The sequence below is a fragment of the Brassica rapa genome, chromosome A03, assembly GCF_000309985.2.
Source record: "Brassica rapa cultivar Chiifu-401-42 chromosome A03, CAAS_Brap_v3.01, whole genome shotgun sequence".
NCBI lineage: Eukaryota > Viridiplantae > Streptophyta > Magnoliopsida > Brassicales > Brassicaceae > Brassica > Brassica rapa.
In genome coordinates, this window is record NC_024797.2 from 29601732 (window position 1) to 29620752 (window position 19021).

Below are 19021 nucleotides of genomic sequence, written 5' to 3' on the forward strand. Positions count from 1 at the left end.
TAGGATAGAAAAATCAACCAATCAGAGAACCCGAAATTGCCATGTCATCTCTTTTTTTCGTAAAAAATAAAAAAACAATGCGAAGGTGAGAATCGAACCAGGGTTAGTATGATATATATATAGGACAGTTACCACTAAGCCATTGAAACTTTCTTGGACACATATACAAGAACCACTAAGTATATAATCACAAACTCTTATGTACATTTACAATAATATGAATTCAACTTTCAAGACTCCGATACTTTGTTTTGTAAAAAAAAAATAAGTAAGTGACTAAGCTAATATATTCTTAGAAAGTGTGAGAACGTTGACAAATATGAAAAAGCATAGATTTTTGTTTTCGTGACAAAGTTAAGAATTTTGTAAAAGTAAGTTTCACATATAAATTTTCGTGACAAATATGAAAAAACATAGATTTTTGTAAAATTTTGACAAAACAACTCATAACATACTTCTCTAATGTCTTAATAAAATATTATTTAAGGGTGCAATAATTAAATATATTAATTCAATAAATTTTGTAATTTATAGACAAAACAATAACACAACAAATTTTGAAACATTTGTTTAACCTATCGATTTTTTTTCATGAGAACCAACTAAACAAGATAAAAAAATAATTAGATTTACAAATATTTAATTACCATTTTATTCAATTTTGATTAATTTCAAATTATCATAATGTATCTTTTTGAAGTTACAAATATGAAAAAGCATAGATTTTTGTACAATTTGACAAAACAACTCAAAACATATTTTTCTAATGTCTTAATAAAATATTATTTAAGGATGCAATAATTAAATATATTAATTCAATAAATTTTATAATTTATAGACAAAACAATACCACAACAAATTTTGAAACATTTGTTTAACCAATCGATTTTTTTTTCATGAGAATCCAACTAAACAATTAGATTTACAAATATTTAATTACCATTTTATTCAATTTTGATTCATTTTAAATTGTAATAAGGTATCTTTTTGAAGTTACAAAAAAATAATGTTCTTTCTTTATTACACTAGCATTATATATAGATTCTATATACACAAAATAAATATAATATAACAACATAAATTTACTTTCCCCGATTCATATGAAAACTTTTTAAGTTATCCACCAAAGCAAATTAATTAAATCAATGAAATTGTTAAAATACAGCAAATTAATATATAATTTTATTTTAAATTAAATTATTTAAAAAGTGTATTTTCGTTAAAACAAAATAATAAATAAGTAAAACTGATTTGATGGTAATTTTTATGATATATATATATATATATATCAATTCTGTGAAAGAAATAGAAGGTTAATATGGAAAAAAATCTTAAATACAAAAACCTCTAAAAATTAACAAAAAAACTAATAAATTAAACTATGATATCACTTAAAAGCTTCTTAGACCATATTAATAAAATATTTAAGCGATAATTAGACAAATTTGATTTTTTTTTCCAGCTAAAAGTTTATTATTAATTAGCATCAGTTACTTCAAGATGTTTAAGAAATGGTGGACAAAAAAATAGGATGGACATTAATGATATATGAACTATGAATAGTACTTTGTGAAGCAGACTTAGATAACATATATGCACATACATTTTCAGTCCTTTTTGATGCCTAAATTCAATTTCTTCAGAGTAATTATTCCACAAATAGATCGTATGAGATATTGTTTTGATATGTAGATTTGTTTTTTCAATGTTAAGAAGATTGATAACTGTAAAAATGTCTCATTCGTATATGATATGTCTATAACCGAGTCCCCAACATGAGACAAGTTTGTTTAAGAAGTAAATAATTTTATTTTTCTTATATTATATAATAAATATATATTATTTACTGATAATAAAAATATAGTTATTCATCTATCACAAATATCTATGCAAATATGTGAATCAAGTACAACAATCAAACAACATAATGATTTCCACAAAGAAAATTTAAAAAATATATTTATGTTATGTAGTCATATTTTATATTTTTTAAATAATATAATACAATATTATACATTATTTTTTAGAATTGAGAAATACATATAATATCTTATCCGCGCGTAGCGCGGTTAAAAAATCTAGTTTTTCTAAAAACTTAAACAATGGTTTAGTTTTCAAATTAACTAGATTTTGATCCGCGCTTAGAAAGCGCGGATTTGTTTGTTTTTCATTTATTGATCGAAAACTGATTTACAAACTACCATTATTTTTGTTTCGAACCATAACAATTGAGTTTTTATGCTTTTATCATTTGTTTTTTTTTTCTTTTCAAAATATGGTATTTCTTCGAAATATGGTAGTTGATCTATAATAATGTTTGAGTTTTAAGATTTGTTTTCATATCCGACCTAGATTCATGGTTGAACTTATAGACCCGATATATTGTATATAATCCGGTTCGGATTTAATCAAAAATTTGTTAATTAAAAATCCGATATACCCCGGTAAAAACAAAAAAACTCACTATTAACCTGCGATATGATACCATTGATCCGACAAAACATAAAATATCTGATAGTATTTTTTAAAAAATGATTAAATTACTCATATATTTTTTAATATTACATAAATTAGTAATTCCTTAGAATTTGATGAAATTTTATTATGTCATCCAAATAAAAAATGATAATATAAAAAAACTTATTAATATGACAATATTAGTTTATTTTTCGTTATTGATAACCTATTATAAGTTTGTGTTTTTATTTCAGATTTAAAAATTTATTTTAAGATAGTTTTTAAAATATTATTGAACACTCGTAATTGTCATATCAATATTATGTATAAAATGACATAATACATGAAAAAATGATATTCAGATATGTATATAATATATGATGTAGGATATAGGATTTTGGTTTATATTGAAAATCTGTATAATATTCAAATGATCTATTTTAAATATTGATATATATCTATTTAAGAAAATAATATTGTCATGTTTGTTAATTTATTTATAGGTCATAATACATTTATACTTATATTAAATTTAAAGTTAGTATATCTTTTAAATATATATATATAGGCCCATTATTTATAGATTCATTTAAGTGTATCTGTAGGCTTAAAACCAAAAGACTTAAATGCCATTAATGAATTTTATTAATATTTTGTAAAAATAAATTATATTTTTGAGAAAACTGCAATTTTTATTAAGGGTATAATTTGGGAATAATTCTATTTTAATGGTATTGATTAAAAAAAATCATATTTCAATTTTATAATGTCTGCTATAATTGTTCCTATTTCAGATATATTTTATTATATTAAATGAAATTCATAAGTTTTTTGTTTTGTTATGGTGAACAAACTAATTAGAACTATTTTTATATATTTAAACTGATATTTAAATATGTACATAAATATATGTTTTGATTGCAGTTTCATTATTGATGCTATAAGGATTTGTTCAGTTACCATTAAATGATAATGAAAATGTTATATAGCATAAAACAAATTGCGTTTAAAATGACAATAGTAGTATATTATTTATTGACGAACTTTTATTGAACGATCATTATTTAATAAATTTTAATATGGCAATGAAGATTCGGAGAAGAAATAGGAACACACATTTCTTGTTGTAACATCTTAGTTTAATTAGTTGTGTATAATAGAGTAATTAATGAAAGTAATAAATAGTAGGACCAAAAATAATTAGTTAATGAGTAGGTGCAACAATTTTTTTTAAGTAGATTTTTTAGGACTCCTTCTCTTTTAATAGTATTGATATCATATCTAAGTGTATTTCTCCAAATTTTCCCTTTTTAGATTTAAAATAAACTTCATTCATACCGGATCCAGATAAATTTGTAAGAATTTAAAAAAAAATTAAAATAACTCATGTATTTAGAAATGTCATCAACTAATTTATAAAAATTAAAAATTAACATCTCCACGAACATGCTGTAGTTAGTTAGCATTATTTAGACAACAATTGTTGTTTCTTTAAGTTGAGTATTATTTCACATATCTTAAGCTCTTGTAAAGGATTTGACGTTGCTATGTTGACACTCAGAAACAGCATACCTTATTTCGTTTAATATATTATAAAGTATGTATATCTGAAAATATGCATATCTGTTTTATGTTTCTATCAAAAAGATAAAGGGAATGAGGATCGCTGGATGCGTTATCCGGTCGGTGAACGATCGTGAATCACACTCAAAAGTAACAATACATAGACCAAAACTAGGCACCACACCACTTGTATTGTATGTTCTCTCTCTACCAGTCTACCACCCCCTCGAGCTTTACTTGTCCTTATCACTTCCCTTTTTCATCTTAGTTGTCTCATTCTAATAGTTAGTGGTTCTCTTCCTAAGTTTAATCACCAACCGCGTGTGTTTTCAAAAAAAAAAAAAAAAAAAAAAAAAATCACCAACCGCGTCACTCCTGCCGAACGCCGACCTTTTCCATTCTCTCTTTCACTATTATTTTCACAAAAACGAAACATTTTTATCTACGTCATTGTATCATTTCAACTTTAATCCCAACAGCATCACTTAACACTGCTCCTCAGTCCTTTGATGATTTTTGTTACTTTACACATTTGCTTGACCTCATCCACATGCCCTTGCCTCACACCAAACTATCTTAGCACTAGCAGTAACTATTCTAACTCATACAAAATACAACCAATATGCTTTACAATACATATATAGTAGTACTATATTTATATATCACCAAATTTAATAGTATTTACACTTTATGGTCTATCATTTTTTTTTTGCTAAATTATAAATATCATTAACTGAATAATGAAAGTTTGATTACAATAGAAATTGAAATCCAAGATTGCTCAAAGAGCTGATCTGATCCTAGAAGCCGCAAAAAAAAAGTAAAAGAACCTACAACATCCATAAAAGATCTAAGGATATTGCAACAATACACTTAGAACTAAAGCTTAGCAACAAGTATCAACTAATTTCCTAACTCAAGCGCTTCCTAAACTCTTTGCTGATCGAAACCTGCAGAGAGAGGAGTTTGGCTAAACGGGGACGGTTTGCCGAAGACTAACCCGAAGGTTTCTCGAGCTGCGACGACGGAGAGCCTAGCTTACACTCCGGTGCTAGCTGAGGAGGGACTTCGTTGAAACCAAACCCAATACCACTCGGAAAGTAGCTGTCTAACTTGCCAAGATGTCTTCACTTGAAATAGAGCACATGAAACGATGGTCAATCATATTAAGAAAAGATGTAATGATATAAGGTCTTCTTTGGTACTATAGGAAATTCAAATATTTTGATTATTGAAGTTATCATAATTAAAAGCCGTTGTCAACTTTTTAATTCGTATTAATAGTGTATACTATAAATTTATATACATTGTAGACCAACCAACACCTACAACGTTAAATGTTCCTCTTTTAGCTTCTTTATCCTTATTTTTAAATCTACATAATATACTGCTAATTTAAAATTATAGTACACTAATCAAAGCATTCACACCACCTTTCGGACATTGGGACAGAACTAAAAAGCCATTTTAGTTTATGCTCGATTTCTGGAACACGAGGAAAATACAAGACATTCTCCAGTCTCGTGTTCTTCACCGCTTTTCAATTTTTAAATCTTGAAACTTCTTCCTTCCTCTTCTCCAAATCCACCGTAGTGATTTTTGAAAGAAGCAACTTCAGCTCTGTTCTTGTTCAACCCAAAGTTTTCAACTTGAGCTCTGTTCTGCTTACATCTGAGCTCGTTTTAGTAATAAAGTTCAGATTTTTATTTCTTGGGTCATTAGTTTAGGGATGCTGTCCAAAAGTGTTTTTGCTGTCTCTTTCGCACTTATTTTGCTATACATAAACTTGTTCATCGAAGTCGACGGGATTGGTGTGAACTGGGGCTCACAGGCAAGTCACCCGCTACCTCCAGCGACGGTGGTGAGGCTTCTCCAGGCTAACGGAATCCGAAAGGTGAAACTTTTCGAGGCCGACACGAAGATTCTCGGAGCTTTAAGTCGGTCGGGGATTCAAGTTATGGTCGGAATCCCAAACGACTTACTTGCTCCTATAGCTGCAAGCGTTGCAGTCGCAGAGAGATGGGTCTCTCAGAACGTCTCTGCTCATGTCTCCTCCAATGGCGTCGATATCAGGTTCGTTGTTCTTATGCCCTAAAGCTTCAATCTTTAGACAGTTTGTGAGTAAAAATAGAAACTTTGAAGTTCATCTTGGTCACTGTGTTTACTTGTGCTTATGCCTAAAGCTTCAATCTTTAGAGTTTTGATTACAGTTTGTGAGTAAAGATAGAAACTTTTAAGACAATCTTCTTGGTCACTGTGTTGACTTGTGCTTATGCCTAATGCTTCCATCTTTAGACAGTTTGTGAGTAAAGATAGAAACTTTGAGGTTCATCTTGGTCACTGTGTTGACTTGTGCTTATGCCTAAAGCTTTAATCTTTAAGACTTTTGATTACAGTTTGTGAGTAAAGATAGAAACTTTTAAGACAATCTTGGTCCTAAGCAAAAGAGGTTGAAGTTTACAAACTGTGTTGACTTGTGCTTATGCTCTAAAGCTTCAGTCTTTTAGAGTTCTGATTACAGTTAAGTGAGTAAAGATAGAAACTTTGAAGACAATCTTCTTGGTCACTGTGTTGACTTGTGCTTATGCCTAAAGCTTCAATCTTTAGACTTTTGATTACAGTTTCTGAGTAAAGATAGAAATTTTGAAGACAATCTTCTTGCTCACTGGTGTTGACTTGTGATATTGCCTAAAGCTTCAATCTTTTAAGACTTTTGATTACAGTTTGATGAGTAAAGACAAAAACTTTGACTTGTTCTGTTGTGTTGACTTGTGTTTGTGTGTGTCTAAACGTTAGGTACGTGGCAGTTGGTAACGAGCCATTTCTAAAGGCATTCAACGGAACATTCGAGGACATAACACTCCCCGCTCTCCAGAACATACAATCAGCTCTCATCAAAGCCGGTTTAGCCACCCTGGTCAAAGTCACAGTCCCTCTCAACGCAGACGTGTACCAAAGCGCCTCCAACCTCCCTTCAGACGGAGACTTCAGACTCGAAATCCGCGACCTCATGATCAGCATCGTCAAGTTCCTAAGCGACAACCAAGCTCCCTTCACCATCAACATCTACCCTTTCATCAGTCTCTACAACGACCCTCACTTCCCCGTGGAGTTCGCCTTCTTCGACGGCACAGGTGATCCCATAAACGACAATGGCAGAGTCTACGACAACGTCCTCGACGCGAACTACGATACATTGGTCTGGTCCTTGCAGAAGAACGGGTTTGGTAACTTGTCCATCATCGTTGGGGAGGTCGGGTGGCCTACTGATGGAGATAAGAACGCTAACATGCAGTACGCACGGCGGTATAATCAAGGGTTCATGAACCGTCAGAGAGCTGGGAGAGGCACGCCTATGAGACCTGGTCCTATGGACGCTTACTTGTTTAGCCTTATCGACGAAGACGCCAAGAGCATTCAGCCAGGGAACTTTGAGAGACACTGGGGGATGTTTTACATCGATGGACGGCCTAAGTATCAGCTCAGCCTTCTTGCTAACGGTAATGGGTTGATCCCAGCGAAGGATGTGCATCATATGGGGAAGAAATGGTGTGTTCTTGCGCCGTCGGCTAGTCTTGAGGATCCTCAGCTGGGACCGAGCGTTGGATACGCTTGTGATCATGCTGATTGCACTAGTCTTGGGTATGGCTCGTCGTGTGGTGGCTTGGATTTGGCGCAGAATGTTTCGTATGCGTTTAATAGTTATTACCAGGTGAGTGACCAGCTGGAGAGTGCGTGTAAGTTCCCTGGGGGTATATCTATGATCGTTACTAGGGATCCTTCTTTTGGGAGTTGTCAGTTTAAGATAATGATCAAGTCAGATTCTTCAGGTGGTGAAGCAAGTACCAAGATGTGTTTAACAAGATCAGTGGCAGTGTTGTTACTCTTGTTGATGTGTATGTATATTGTTCTATGATGGTTTTTTGATTGTTTATTCTTCTGTTTTAAAGAAAACTTTGGTGTTTATTGAGAAATTATTAAAAGAAACATTGAGATTTATGTATCACTTATCTTAAAGTATCCGGATCCTTATCTGGCGGATCCATAATTTTATTATTCTTATCCGGATCTGTGTCGGATATCCTTCTAAAAATTATAATATTCGGTAGATATCCGGATTTGGTTCCTTAAAATAAATAAAAAATAATATTAATATATATATATATATATATATATAAAAATATTAACAATAATTAAAAAATAAAAATATATATAATGTATTTAATTATTTTTATGTATAATATTACAAAATTTACATAAAATTTATATATACTATTATAAAAATAAAAATATATTAAATAAAATTAATTTACATAAAAATATATTACTATTTTTGAAATTGACAGATCCAACATTTTACTATCTGAATTTGGATTCGGCCCCTCCGAATATTCGGATTTTCGAATCGAACTGGATCGAATGTCGAATTGAATCTAGTAACCCAAAAATGGAAAAAGAAAAATCCAGATCTCGGATAAAAGTCTTGCTACTTACCTGTCTGGTCACTTCTCCGTTTATTACCAGAGACTAACTCCAACTATGGGCCTATTTATTGAAATGGGCTTTTTAAAGCCCATCGCTTGAAATATTGACCTATATAAAGTCCCACTCTTAAAATACGGGTTTAGGGTTTGTTTCGTAAAAAAACGGGTCGGGTTATGTTTTAGTATCATAGTCAGTTCAGCTTCGTCGTCTCGTCTCCACCTGCCACCTTCTTACTACTCCACAAGCTTCCTTCTTTTTTTGTGCTCTTCCTCGAAACGAACTTCTAATTTCCACGATCCCAACGTTTATTTCAATGGACGAACAAGGGGACGATGCCGAGGTCCGTAATCCAACGGCTGTTACGGCGGAGACGGAAAATTCAATCGGCGGACCTGACCATGAAGAAGGACAACAGGAGGAGGACGACGAAGTAACGGCTATTGCGGCGGAGGTTGCGGCGGAACAGAAGGAAGAAGACGAGCTTATAGAGAAGGCGCAGAAGCTCATGGATAGCATCACCGCCGGTGCTAATAACCCTAATCCTACTATCCTCCACGCTCTTAGCCATCTCCTCGAGTCCAAAGAGTCTCTGTAGGATGCTGCTTTCACACTCTCTTCTTGATTTGTTCATTTTTATAGCTTAAAGCTTGCCGCTTTCTTTCTTGTGTCCGCAGGTTTGTAAAGGTGAGTGAGTTCTACTCCAATGATCGCAGTAATCATATCAGTGGCAATCTGTGTAATCTCATCAGAGTAAGTCCTTTTGATGAATCAGTCATTGCTGCTTTAGTTAGTAGCTTCTTTCTTCTTATTTTGCTTTCTTGATGTTTACAGGAGAATGATGAGTTTTTTGAACTGATTTCCTCAAATTTTCTTACTGAGGATACTTACTCAACCGCGGTTAAGGCAGCCTCCGTAAGGCTGCTAGTGAACTGTTCGCTTACTTCCATGGTAAGAGTTTGCTCCTTTCTTTTACGCTTAGCAGCTCGTTGGAAATCTTTGGTTCGTGATGCAATGCTCTCTTTTTTTATCTGTCTTACAGTATCCTTATGTTTTCGACGATGCTGTTATGGATAAATTTAAAAACTGGGTCTTGGATGAGTCGGTCAAGTTTCCTGGTGAACACTCTGGCAGCAAAGAGGCCTCAGATGCTGAGATGTTGAAGACTTATTCCACAGGACTTCTCGCTATCTCTCTGACGAGGTACATCTGATTAAAATATTTTCATTTGTTGTCTCTTTTTGATGCTTAAAATGTTTTTTGGCGCCTACAGCTGAAATAATATTATGTTCTTTTTTATCTGACCTATACAAGTCGTGGTCAATTAGTTGAAGACGTCTTGGCATCAGGACTATCTGCTAAGCTTATGCATTATCTTCGAGTACGTGTTATTGGAGACTCGAGCACAAGCCGTAGAGATGCCCTTCATGCAACTGAGGCTAAGCATGTTTCCTTAAAAGGAAAAGAAGAAGGTCGAGGTAGGGTGCGGAGGGTTGTGGATACAGTTGAAGGTGACCATGTTCTTGACGCAGACTCCGGTAGAGAGATGGGTCAGTCTGAAGGAGAATTCGAAATCGATGGCAATGTTTCAGCTGTTGTTGACTGTAAACTGAAACCTGGAGATGACAATACCGGAAGAGATGACCCTTCAAGACAGAGAATGAACCGATCAAAATCCAGGGGGAGAGGAAAGGTGAACGAAGGTGCTACCGATACAGACGTTCTCTTGACATCTCCTAGATCAATTCGTCTGGGTGTCAGAGATAGGGATCTACCAAAAAATTCAGATGTCAGAAATGCAGAAGATGTGACCTTATGTCTGGGGAAAATGAAATCTGGTATTGTAGGGATTGAAAGAGATGAGAATGATGAGTGCTTTCAAGGTTGCTGGGTAGGAACCAAAAATATAACTGATCTAGTAAAGAGAGCAATTGGAGCTGCTGAAACGGAAGCTAGAGCTGCCCATGCTCCTGATGACGCAGCTAAAGCAGCTGGCGATGCTGCAGCAGAGCTTGTTAAAACTGCTGCTTTGGAGGCATGTTTTTATTTTGTCTAGCTGCTAATGATTTCATTCCTTTATGAACTTCTGGTATATTGAATGTATTTATTTTTAAATGATTCCAGGAATTCAAGTCATCTGGCAGTGAAGAAGCTGCCGTGTCTGCTGCTGTTCGAGCAGCTACTACAGTCATAGATGCCGCTGAGGTTTCAAGGTTAGCCATGCTATGTTGTTGTTAATTCTACTGAGGTTTATCAAATATGGTAGCTTCTAGTTAACTCTGCTATTTGGGCTGTGCAGAAATCCCACTTGTGTTATATCTGATCAGACTGCGGAATTGAATAGCGTGGAAACAGACGCAATTGCCGATGTTGGAGAAGTTTCACTTCCAGATATCAAATCGTTGGCTCAGTTACAAGAAAAATATTGTATCCAGTGCCTTGAAATACTGGGTGAATATGTCGAGGTTCTCGGGCCTGTCCTTCACGAAAAAGGTGTTGATGTATGCATTACGCTACTGGAACGTACATCCCAACTTGAAGATAGTTTTGCACTGTCCCCTTTGTTACCTGACGTAATGAAGTTAATTTGCGCTTTGGCTGCACACCGGAAGTTTGCTGCAATGTTTGTTGACCGTGGTGGCTTGCAAAAGTTACTTACTGTACCAAGGGTTACTGAGACCTTTTATGGTCTCTCATCTTGCTTATACACCATAGGCTCTCTTCAGGTAGTAATAACAGAAAAGTTGTACGTCTCTAGTGCTATTTTTTCTCAGAACCATCGTTGAATTAGCACAAAGCCGGCTTCTTCTTACCTTCAATTTCTTTTTCAGGGTATAATGGAGCGTGTCTGTGCACTTCCATCGGATCTCATACATCAACTGGTTAAATTAGCTATAGAACTTCTAGACTGCTCCCAGGATCAAGCCAGGAAAAATGCAGCCTTATTCTTCGCTGCTGCTTTTGTCTTTAGAGCCATTTTAGATGCATTTGATGCTCATAATAGCTTGCAGAAACTCCTTGCGATTCTTAAAGATGCAGCCTCAGTTAGAACTGGTGCTAATTCTGACCGATCAGCCCCTGAAGTCATGACATCGTCAGAGAAACAGATGGCTTTTCACACCTGTTTTGCTTTGCGCCAGTATTTTAGAGCTCATCTACTTTTGCTTGTGGATTCCATTCGTCCTAGCAGAAGTGGCCGAGGTGGTGTTCGAAATGTTTCTAATGTAAGGGCAGCCTATAAGCCCCTTGACATCAGCAATGAAGCTGTAGATGCCGTATTCCATCAGTTACATAAGGATAGGAAGTTGGGTCCGACCTTTGTCAGAACCCAGTGGCCTGCCGTCAATAACTTTTTGGCGTCCTCTGGACATGTTACCATGTTAGAACTATGTCAGGTAATGTAGCATATTTACCCTTCATAGGTGTTTTTTTTTCCTACCATGCACTTACATGGTCGCATGCGCAGACTCCACCAGTAGACCGTTATCTCCATGATCTGCTTCAGCATGCTTTTGGTGTTCTTCACATAGTTACATCAATACCTGATGGCCGCAAAGCAATTGTGAGTGCCACACTGAGCAACAATCGTGCGGGCATTGCCGTCGTTCTGGATGCAGCAAATATTTCCAACAGCATAGTGGACCCAGAGGTCAGCAGTCTGCTTTATACATTATTCACATGGGTTTAGTCTTTCTTCTTTTGCTTCTTATTTTTACTTGCCTATTTTCTTTGTTATTGCAGATCATACAGCCTGCATTAAATGTCCTAATCAATCTGGTCTGCCCTCCACCATCATTAAGTAATAAACCGCCTCTTGCACAAAATCATCAACCTGTTTCCGGCCAAGCTACTGCCCGTCCTTCAACCGATGCTGCTGCAGATACTCAGTCCACTGGTAATGCTCCGCCAACTCCTGTTGCACCAGCGTCTTCAGGGTTGGTCGGTGATAGAAGAATTTTCTTAGGAGCAGGAACTGGTTCTGCTGGCCTTGCTGCTAAGTTGGAGCAGGTCTATCGTCTAGCACGTGAAGCTGTTCGTGGGAATGATGGTATAAAAATTCTCCTAAAACTTCTTCAGCCGAGAATTTATGTGAACCCCCCTGCTGCCCCAGATTGTCTACGAGCGTTGGCTTGCAGGGTACTTCTTGGTCTTGCTAGAGATGATACAATTGCACAAATACTGACTAAACTTGAGGTAGAATATAGCAAATTTCTTTCCCCAGTTATCTTCGTCCTCTCGTTTTTTTTTTGTTTCTGTACTGACTTTCCAAACATGGTTTCTAGGTTGGTAAGAGTTTGTCAGAACTAATTCGGGATGCAGGTGGTCAGTCAAGTGGAACAGATCAGGTCAGGTGGCAGGCTGAACTTGCTCAGGTGGCCCTTGAGCTAATAGGGGTAACCATCTGAACTGATTTATATTTCTTGTTTATGGAATTGTTTTCTGTGTGCTTCATTAGTAATTGAAGTTGTCTCTCTGTTGAAGTTTTGCAAACGTTTTCAGTTGTGGTTTATATGCGTTTGCAGATATTGACAAATTCAGGGCATGCGAATACACTAACAGCCAGTGATGCTACTACTCCAACCTTGAGGCGCATTGAAAGAGCCGCCATTGCAGCAGCAACACCTATAACATATGATTCTAAGGAGCTTTTGCTCCTTATCCATGAGCACCTCCAGGCATCAGGTCTTGGTGAAACTGCTTCAGCACTGTTGAAAGAGACTCAGTTGAGTCCTCTACCTTCCCTGGCTCCCCCTTCTTCTGTTGCATTTTCCGCTACACAAGAGATGTCTGCGCCGGTGGTTCAGGAACAGTGGCCCTCTGGCCGTGCTAACGGTGGATTTTTCACCAGCAAACCCAAAGTCTGTGCACATGACGAAGATCCTAATTCTAGATGTAATGCGGCTATATCTGCCAAAAAGAAACATCTCGCTTCCTCGACACATGAGACGTCCTCCACGCCAGTAGCACAGCAACAGTGGCCCTCTGGCCGTGCTAGCGGTGGTTTTTTCCCCAGTAAACTCAAAGTCAATACTCATGAGGAAGATCCTAGCTTGATAGGTAATGCAGCTCCATCCGCAAAGAAGAAACAGTTGACTTTCTCACCCAGCTTTAGTTTGCAGCCACGGAATCAAACTTTCCCCCAGGACGCTCACCCTCAGTCTACTCAGAGAATAGACAGTAGTTCACATTCAGATCCTGCTTGTGCTGATACATCAGACACTGCTGCAAAATTAGTTTTGAAGAGCGACATTGATGCCGATTCTCAATTTAAGACCCCGACTTTTCCCAGAAAACGGAAACTGTCGGAACTTAAAGACACAGATGTTTCAGTTTCAGGTAAAAGAATCAATTTGGGCGAGCTAGGACCGCCATCTCCAGCTTGTCGAACCACAGCTTCCTTTCGTAGGAGTTCAACCATTGCGGATGCTTCAGGTTTCCAAACACCAGCTTCAGCTTTGGATGTCAACCAATCTGGGAGCTCCAGGCTAGGCCTGATGACACCTGCTTCTCAGCTAAGGCTTCCAAGCGATCCCCAGCCTTCAAATACGGAACGGTTAACACTAGACTCCCTTGTTGTTCAATATTTGAAACACCAACACAGACAGTGTCTGGCTCCGATCACAACTGTTCCCCCTGTGTCTCTCCTACATCCGCATGTCTGTCCTGAACCTAAACGTTTACTTGAAGCTCCACTAAATATCACTGGCCGTCTTGGAACCCGCGAGGTTCAAAGTTTTTACAGTGGAGTCCATGGGAGTCGCAGGGACCGTCAGTTCGTTTTCAGCAGATTCAAATCTTGGAGATCTTACCGAGATGAGAATGCTCTCTTTACATGCATCTCACTACTTGGAGGTACTAATCATTTAGCAGTCGGTAGTCATGCTGGAGAAATCAAAATATTCGACGCTAGCAGCTGTAGCTTGCTTGAGAGTTTCTCAGGCCACCAGGCTCCGGTAACACTTGTTCAGCCATATGTCTCTGGCGATACTCAGTTGTTGCTTTCTTCTAGTTCCAGTGATGTGCAGTTGTGGGACGCTTCTTATATAACTAATGGGTCTAAGCACTCCTTGGATGGGTGCAAGGCTGCAAAGTTCAGCAACTCTGGGCGATATTTTGCAGCGCTCTCATGTGAAGGATCAAAAGATGTTCTTCTGTATAACGTAGAGACCTGCACTATTTCCCATAAATACACTGACACATCAACTTCTTCTCGGAGTAGTCCATATTCTCTTGTACACTTCAGCCCTTGCGATACACTAATATTGTGGAATGGTCATCTGTGGGATCGCCGTGTTCCAGATGAGGTCAGTCGGTTTGATCAATTTACTGATTATGGCGGCGGTGGTTTTCATCCTTCTCGAAACGAGGTAATGATAAATCATATTACTCTCTTATCTGAAATCTTTTATATGTGAGAATACCAAAGATAATAAACTGTCATCATGTCTTGGCTTATCTCAATATGATGTTTTCTATAACAGGTGATCATAAACTCTGAGGTCTGGGATTTGAGGAAAATGAGGCTACTTCGAAGTGTACCATCACTGGACCAGACAGCTATTACGTTCAACTCCAGGGGTGATGTTATCTACGCAATGCTGAGGAGAAACATCGAGGACGTGATGTCTGCTGTCCACACGCGCCGTTCGAAGCATCCCTTGTTTGCTGCTTTCCGCACTCTTGATGCGGTCAACTATTCAGACATTGCCACTATACCAGTGGACCGATGTCTTCTCGACTTTGCCACAGAACCAACAGATTCTTTCCTTGGGCTGATCACAATGGAAGATCAAGACGATATGTTATCCTCAGCGAGGTTGTATGAGATTGGCAGGCGGAAACCAACAGATGATGACTCTGATCCAGATGATGATGGTGAGACAGAGGATGAAGATGAAGACGATGAGGACGATGGAGATGACCTGGACCGGATTCTGGGACTAGCTGGAGACGATAGCGGCAGTGGAGATGATGACATTAGCAGCGATGACAATGAAGATAATAGTGCAAGCGATTTTGATGATGATGATGGGGGTATGCTCTTTGAAGGTGGTGACTTTTTGGAGATTATGAGTGATGGTGATGATGAAGATAGTGGTGATGATGAAGATGACAATGTTGATGGCGAAGAGGATTTTCTGGACAACACTCAATCTTAATGCTTTCTCATCTTATTTGCTTTTGAACTCTACAGTGTGTCTAGGATGGATTTACTACCCAAAGTTTTGTTGACAAGTAACTTTGTATTTTTCTTTTAGAAGTTGCATGTTTATTTGATGGTCAGTAATTAAAAAAGGAAACAGATTCTCAGAATCATGATTTCGCATGTCACACTCACACCTCATACTTAAGGCATGCATCATCATCGGATTCATCACACATCAAATGCTCCTCTGACACTTCAAGGAAAAATAAACTCAAGGAAAACTAAACCAAACACTTCAGACATTCACAGTACATTTGTTTTGTTCATTTTCTGCATACAAAAGTTTCAGTAGTCTAAAATGGTTGGTGTTACTTCTCCTACCTTGGGAAAAGAGATACAATCTGATATTACACACACAAACTTACATATATCTAAAGCCCTTCCTCCTCTCTTTCTTTGTTATGTCCTCTTCTTGTCCTCTCTCTTTCTTCACACAACAGATTAGTCGATTGTCATTGGTTGCGTCATGCAACATCTGAACCGGGCTTTTCTCGCAGTCGTCATTATCTCGGTTTCAGCCGCTTCAAGAAGATTGACAACCTCTGCAAAACAAGGACGGACTTCAGGGTTCGCATCCCAACAACGTGTCATGATCTCGCCAAGCACAGGGAGACAATCCGCTGGGACCGTTGGACGGACTCCTCTGTTCACCACCGCAAATGCAGCTTGAACCGCAGTCATGTTCTGGAACGGTAACTGACCCGTTATCAGCTCCCATAGCACGATTCCAAAACTATAGACGTCCACTTTTTGAGTGTAAGGTCTATGCTGGATCATTTCTCTGCATCAAGAAAGGAAGTTAGTCTATATATAACTTGCAGATAAGGATTGATAATGATTCATAGTTCAAGAAACTATTCTAACTTACGGAGCCATCCATCTGTAAGTCCCTGTCTCAGGTGTCATCCCTTCAGTTTGAACTTCGATTCTTGCAACGCCAAAGTCAGCAATCTTGATGGACCGATCAGCTGATATGAGGAGGTTATCCGACTTCAGATCCCTGTGTATAAAGTTTCGCTCGTGGACGTAAGCCATACCTCTGGCAACATCCAACGCCTGCTTAACCGCCAACTTCAAAGGCACAGCTCGGTTTTGCCTCTTAGTCAAAAACTGTCTCACCGAGCCTCCTTTAGCATATTCAGTCACGATGCACCACACCATCGGTTTAATGCAAGCGCCGATGAACCTAACGATGTTGGGGTGCTTCAGAAACGAGAGCATAGAGACCTCCTGCTGAAACTGCTGCTCCAGGGCTTGCGCCTTCTCAGGACTGTTCTCTGGCCTCTCTAGTAGCTTAATGGCTACATCCTCTCCGTTGTAAGTCCCTCTGTATAACTTACCAAACGCCCCCTGAGCAAAAGCAGGACCCATGTGGAGTTTCCTCAGATCTATCGTCCACTCTTCGTAGTTCGCAAGTCCCCCGGTTGGGTAGCTGCTGTCCATCAACGCTTGCGCCAAGGCATCATCGTTGAGCGCATGCGTGACTCTTCCGGGGCGAAACACGCTTTGGCCAACGGAGAGAGAGTAAGGATGGCGCATAGGCTTTAGACCAGGGTGGCCGATAAGAGCGTCGCTAGAACCAACGCTACTGTTATCCACAGACATTGACACAGAGCCTCCTGCATTACTTGTCTGCATACTGTCCATGGACATGTTTGTACCGTCTTCACCGAGCTTTTGATAAAAGTCTTGGGTGAATGCATCGTAATTGTGGTGATTGCCAACAGCGAGCATATCGAACTTTGGTCCCTCAAGCATCTTTTCCAATCTCGTGGTAACGTGGTATGTCTTTCAATCACTCAACATACACCTAAAACAAAAAGATATGGCAAAATGAGAAACATTTTTTTAGACATCTGTCTCGGTAAGGTCTTTTCTTGACAGATCGACCATCACTGTCATGACATAAAGGTCTTCTCTTTCATGCTCTAAGAGCAAAACAAGACGCTAGAATAAGAAATGAAAGTTTATGTTGTTCTAAACCTGTATTGAAGCTAAGGATGTTCTAACAACATCATGGGCCTTATATAGAAACATACATGTTACTAAAAGATTGAAACTTTTTTTTTTTTTGTGAATTAAGCTGAAGTCAGATCCTTGATTCTCAAGCAAGTACTCTTCTTCACAGTTGAAAAAAATAATCAAAATTTACTATCAAAGGAAACACAAGTTGTGTACAAATACAAAAGAGGTCCTAGCAGGAAGAAGTTTCATTTTTTCACGAACTCAGACACAGATCCGATGATTAGATGATGGGATAAAGCTAGAAGAAGGAGTGATGGCTTACTTAGAGCTTCATAGGTCCCAAAGGCAGTAGATTTGAGCTGGAAGACATGTAAGAATCAGAGCTAAAGATAAGTATAAGGATCCAAGAGAGAAACCAAAGCCTCCACGGAAGTAATCAAATCGCAACCCCAAGAGCTTAGTTCCGATCAACTTCAGAGGTGGAGAACGGAGGAGGAGGAGGGAGATGACTCAGTCGTCGTTGCTTCCCATTTACTTTTCCAACACTCCCATTTATTTATTTATTTATTTATTATTTTAGTTTTGGTCCGTTCTTTGCTGGCACATTCGTTTCTTATTTATTGGGAACATCTTCCGAGCCACACGCTCTCCGAGAGATACTGATGCACACGCGCTTTAACATGTGGAAACCTGGCCCACTCACCGTGTCACCGTGTCATTTCGCAGCGGATGATTGGTCGTCGTGTGAGTCGGCGCGTAAGTAGCTTTAAAGCTACGCGCAACCGTCTTTTCTTTTCTTGTTCACGCTTGTCTTATCAAGCATTACTTTATAGGTCGACTAGAGTCGGTCCGAAGGGCGGGCGGGATATATTTTACTTGTAATCTTGATTACTATTTTTTTGTATGATTTTTTGTGTCTGTCTAGGTTTGCATACACTGTATTTAATTCTATTCCAGTTTGATTCTTTGGTTCTAGAGGTTTAAAATCTGTTTAGATATTTAGAAAGTACAATTCGATTTCGGTTAGGTTCGGATAACAAAGTTGGAGACCGGCTTATATCAAAATAATTTTGGATCCCAGTCTATTCCAGGTCGGTTTTGGTTTTTCGATTAATTTGGATTAAAAGGTTATAAAAAGAAGAGTTTTTCGGATTAATATCAGATTTTTGGATTTTCTGATATGAAAAGAGATGAATCTCAAATTCATAATCTCAAATTCATGATGAATTTCTTGTCTCTTTCTCTTGTCTACGGCATCCCAAGTTTACCTTGTCAATAGTCAAACTTTGATATTGAGTTTATGTATTTTGTCTAATACTCTTTTAATTTGAAAATTTAATTATAAAT

General features: G+C 37.6%; 3 protein-coding genes across 3 annotated transcripts; 2 read left to right on the top strand and 1 right to left on the bottom strand.

Annotated features, from left to right (window-relative positions):
• The first annotated feature begins 3458 nt into the window (after nt 1-3458).
• On the top strand, nt 3459-8026 carry LOC103862032 (glucan endo-1,3-beta-glucosidase 5). The gene is made up of 2 exons (XM_009139745.3): nt 3459-6093; nt 6817-8026. Exons 1-2 carry the CDS (start codon nt 5750-5752, stop codon nt 7934-7936), a joined length of 1464 nt encoding a protein of 487 aa, XP_009137993.1. The 5' UTR covers nt 3459-5749; the 3' UTR covers nt 7937-8026.
• Nucleotides 8027-8276: 250 nt separating this feature from the next.
• On the top strand, nt 8277-15780 carry LOC103862033 (DDB1- and CUL4-associated factor homolog 1). The gene is made up of 13 exons (XM_009139746.3): nt 8277-9096; nt 9180-9255; nt 9337-9453; nt 9545-9705; nt 9817-10537; nt 10627-10715; nt 10802-11228; nt 11334-11897; nt 11969-12151; nt 12244-12696; nt 12786-12896; nt 13026-14870; nt 14985-15780. Exons 1-13 carry the CDS (start codon nt 8819-8821, stop codon nt 15660-15662), a joined length of 5703 nt encoding a protein of 1900 aa, XP_009137994.2. The 5' UTR covers nt 8277-8818; the 3' UTR covers nt 15663-15780.
• A 129-nt stretch (nt 15781-15909) lies between these two features.
• LOC103862034 (serine/threonine-protein kinase STY13) lies at nt 15910-18265 on the bottom strand. Its single transcript, XM_009139747.3, has 3 exons — nt 17997-18265; nt 16578-17519; nt 15910-16490 (listed from the first exon to the last, which is right to left on the bottom strand). The coding sequence occupies exons 2-3, from the start codon at nt 17465-17467 to the stop codon at nt 16151-16153; spliced, it is 1230 nt and encodes a 409-aa protein (XP_009137995.1). The 5' UTR covers nt 17468-17519; nt 17997-18265; the 3' UTR covers nt 15910-16150.
• Nucleotides 18266-19021: the final 756 nt, after the last annotated feature.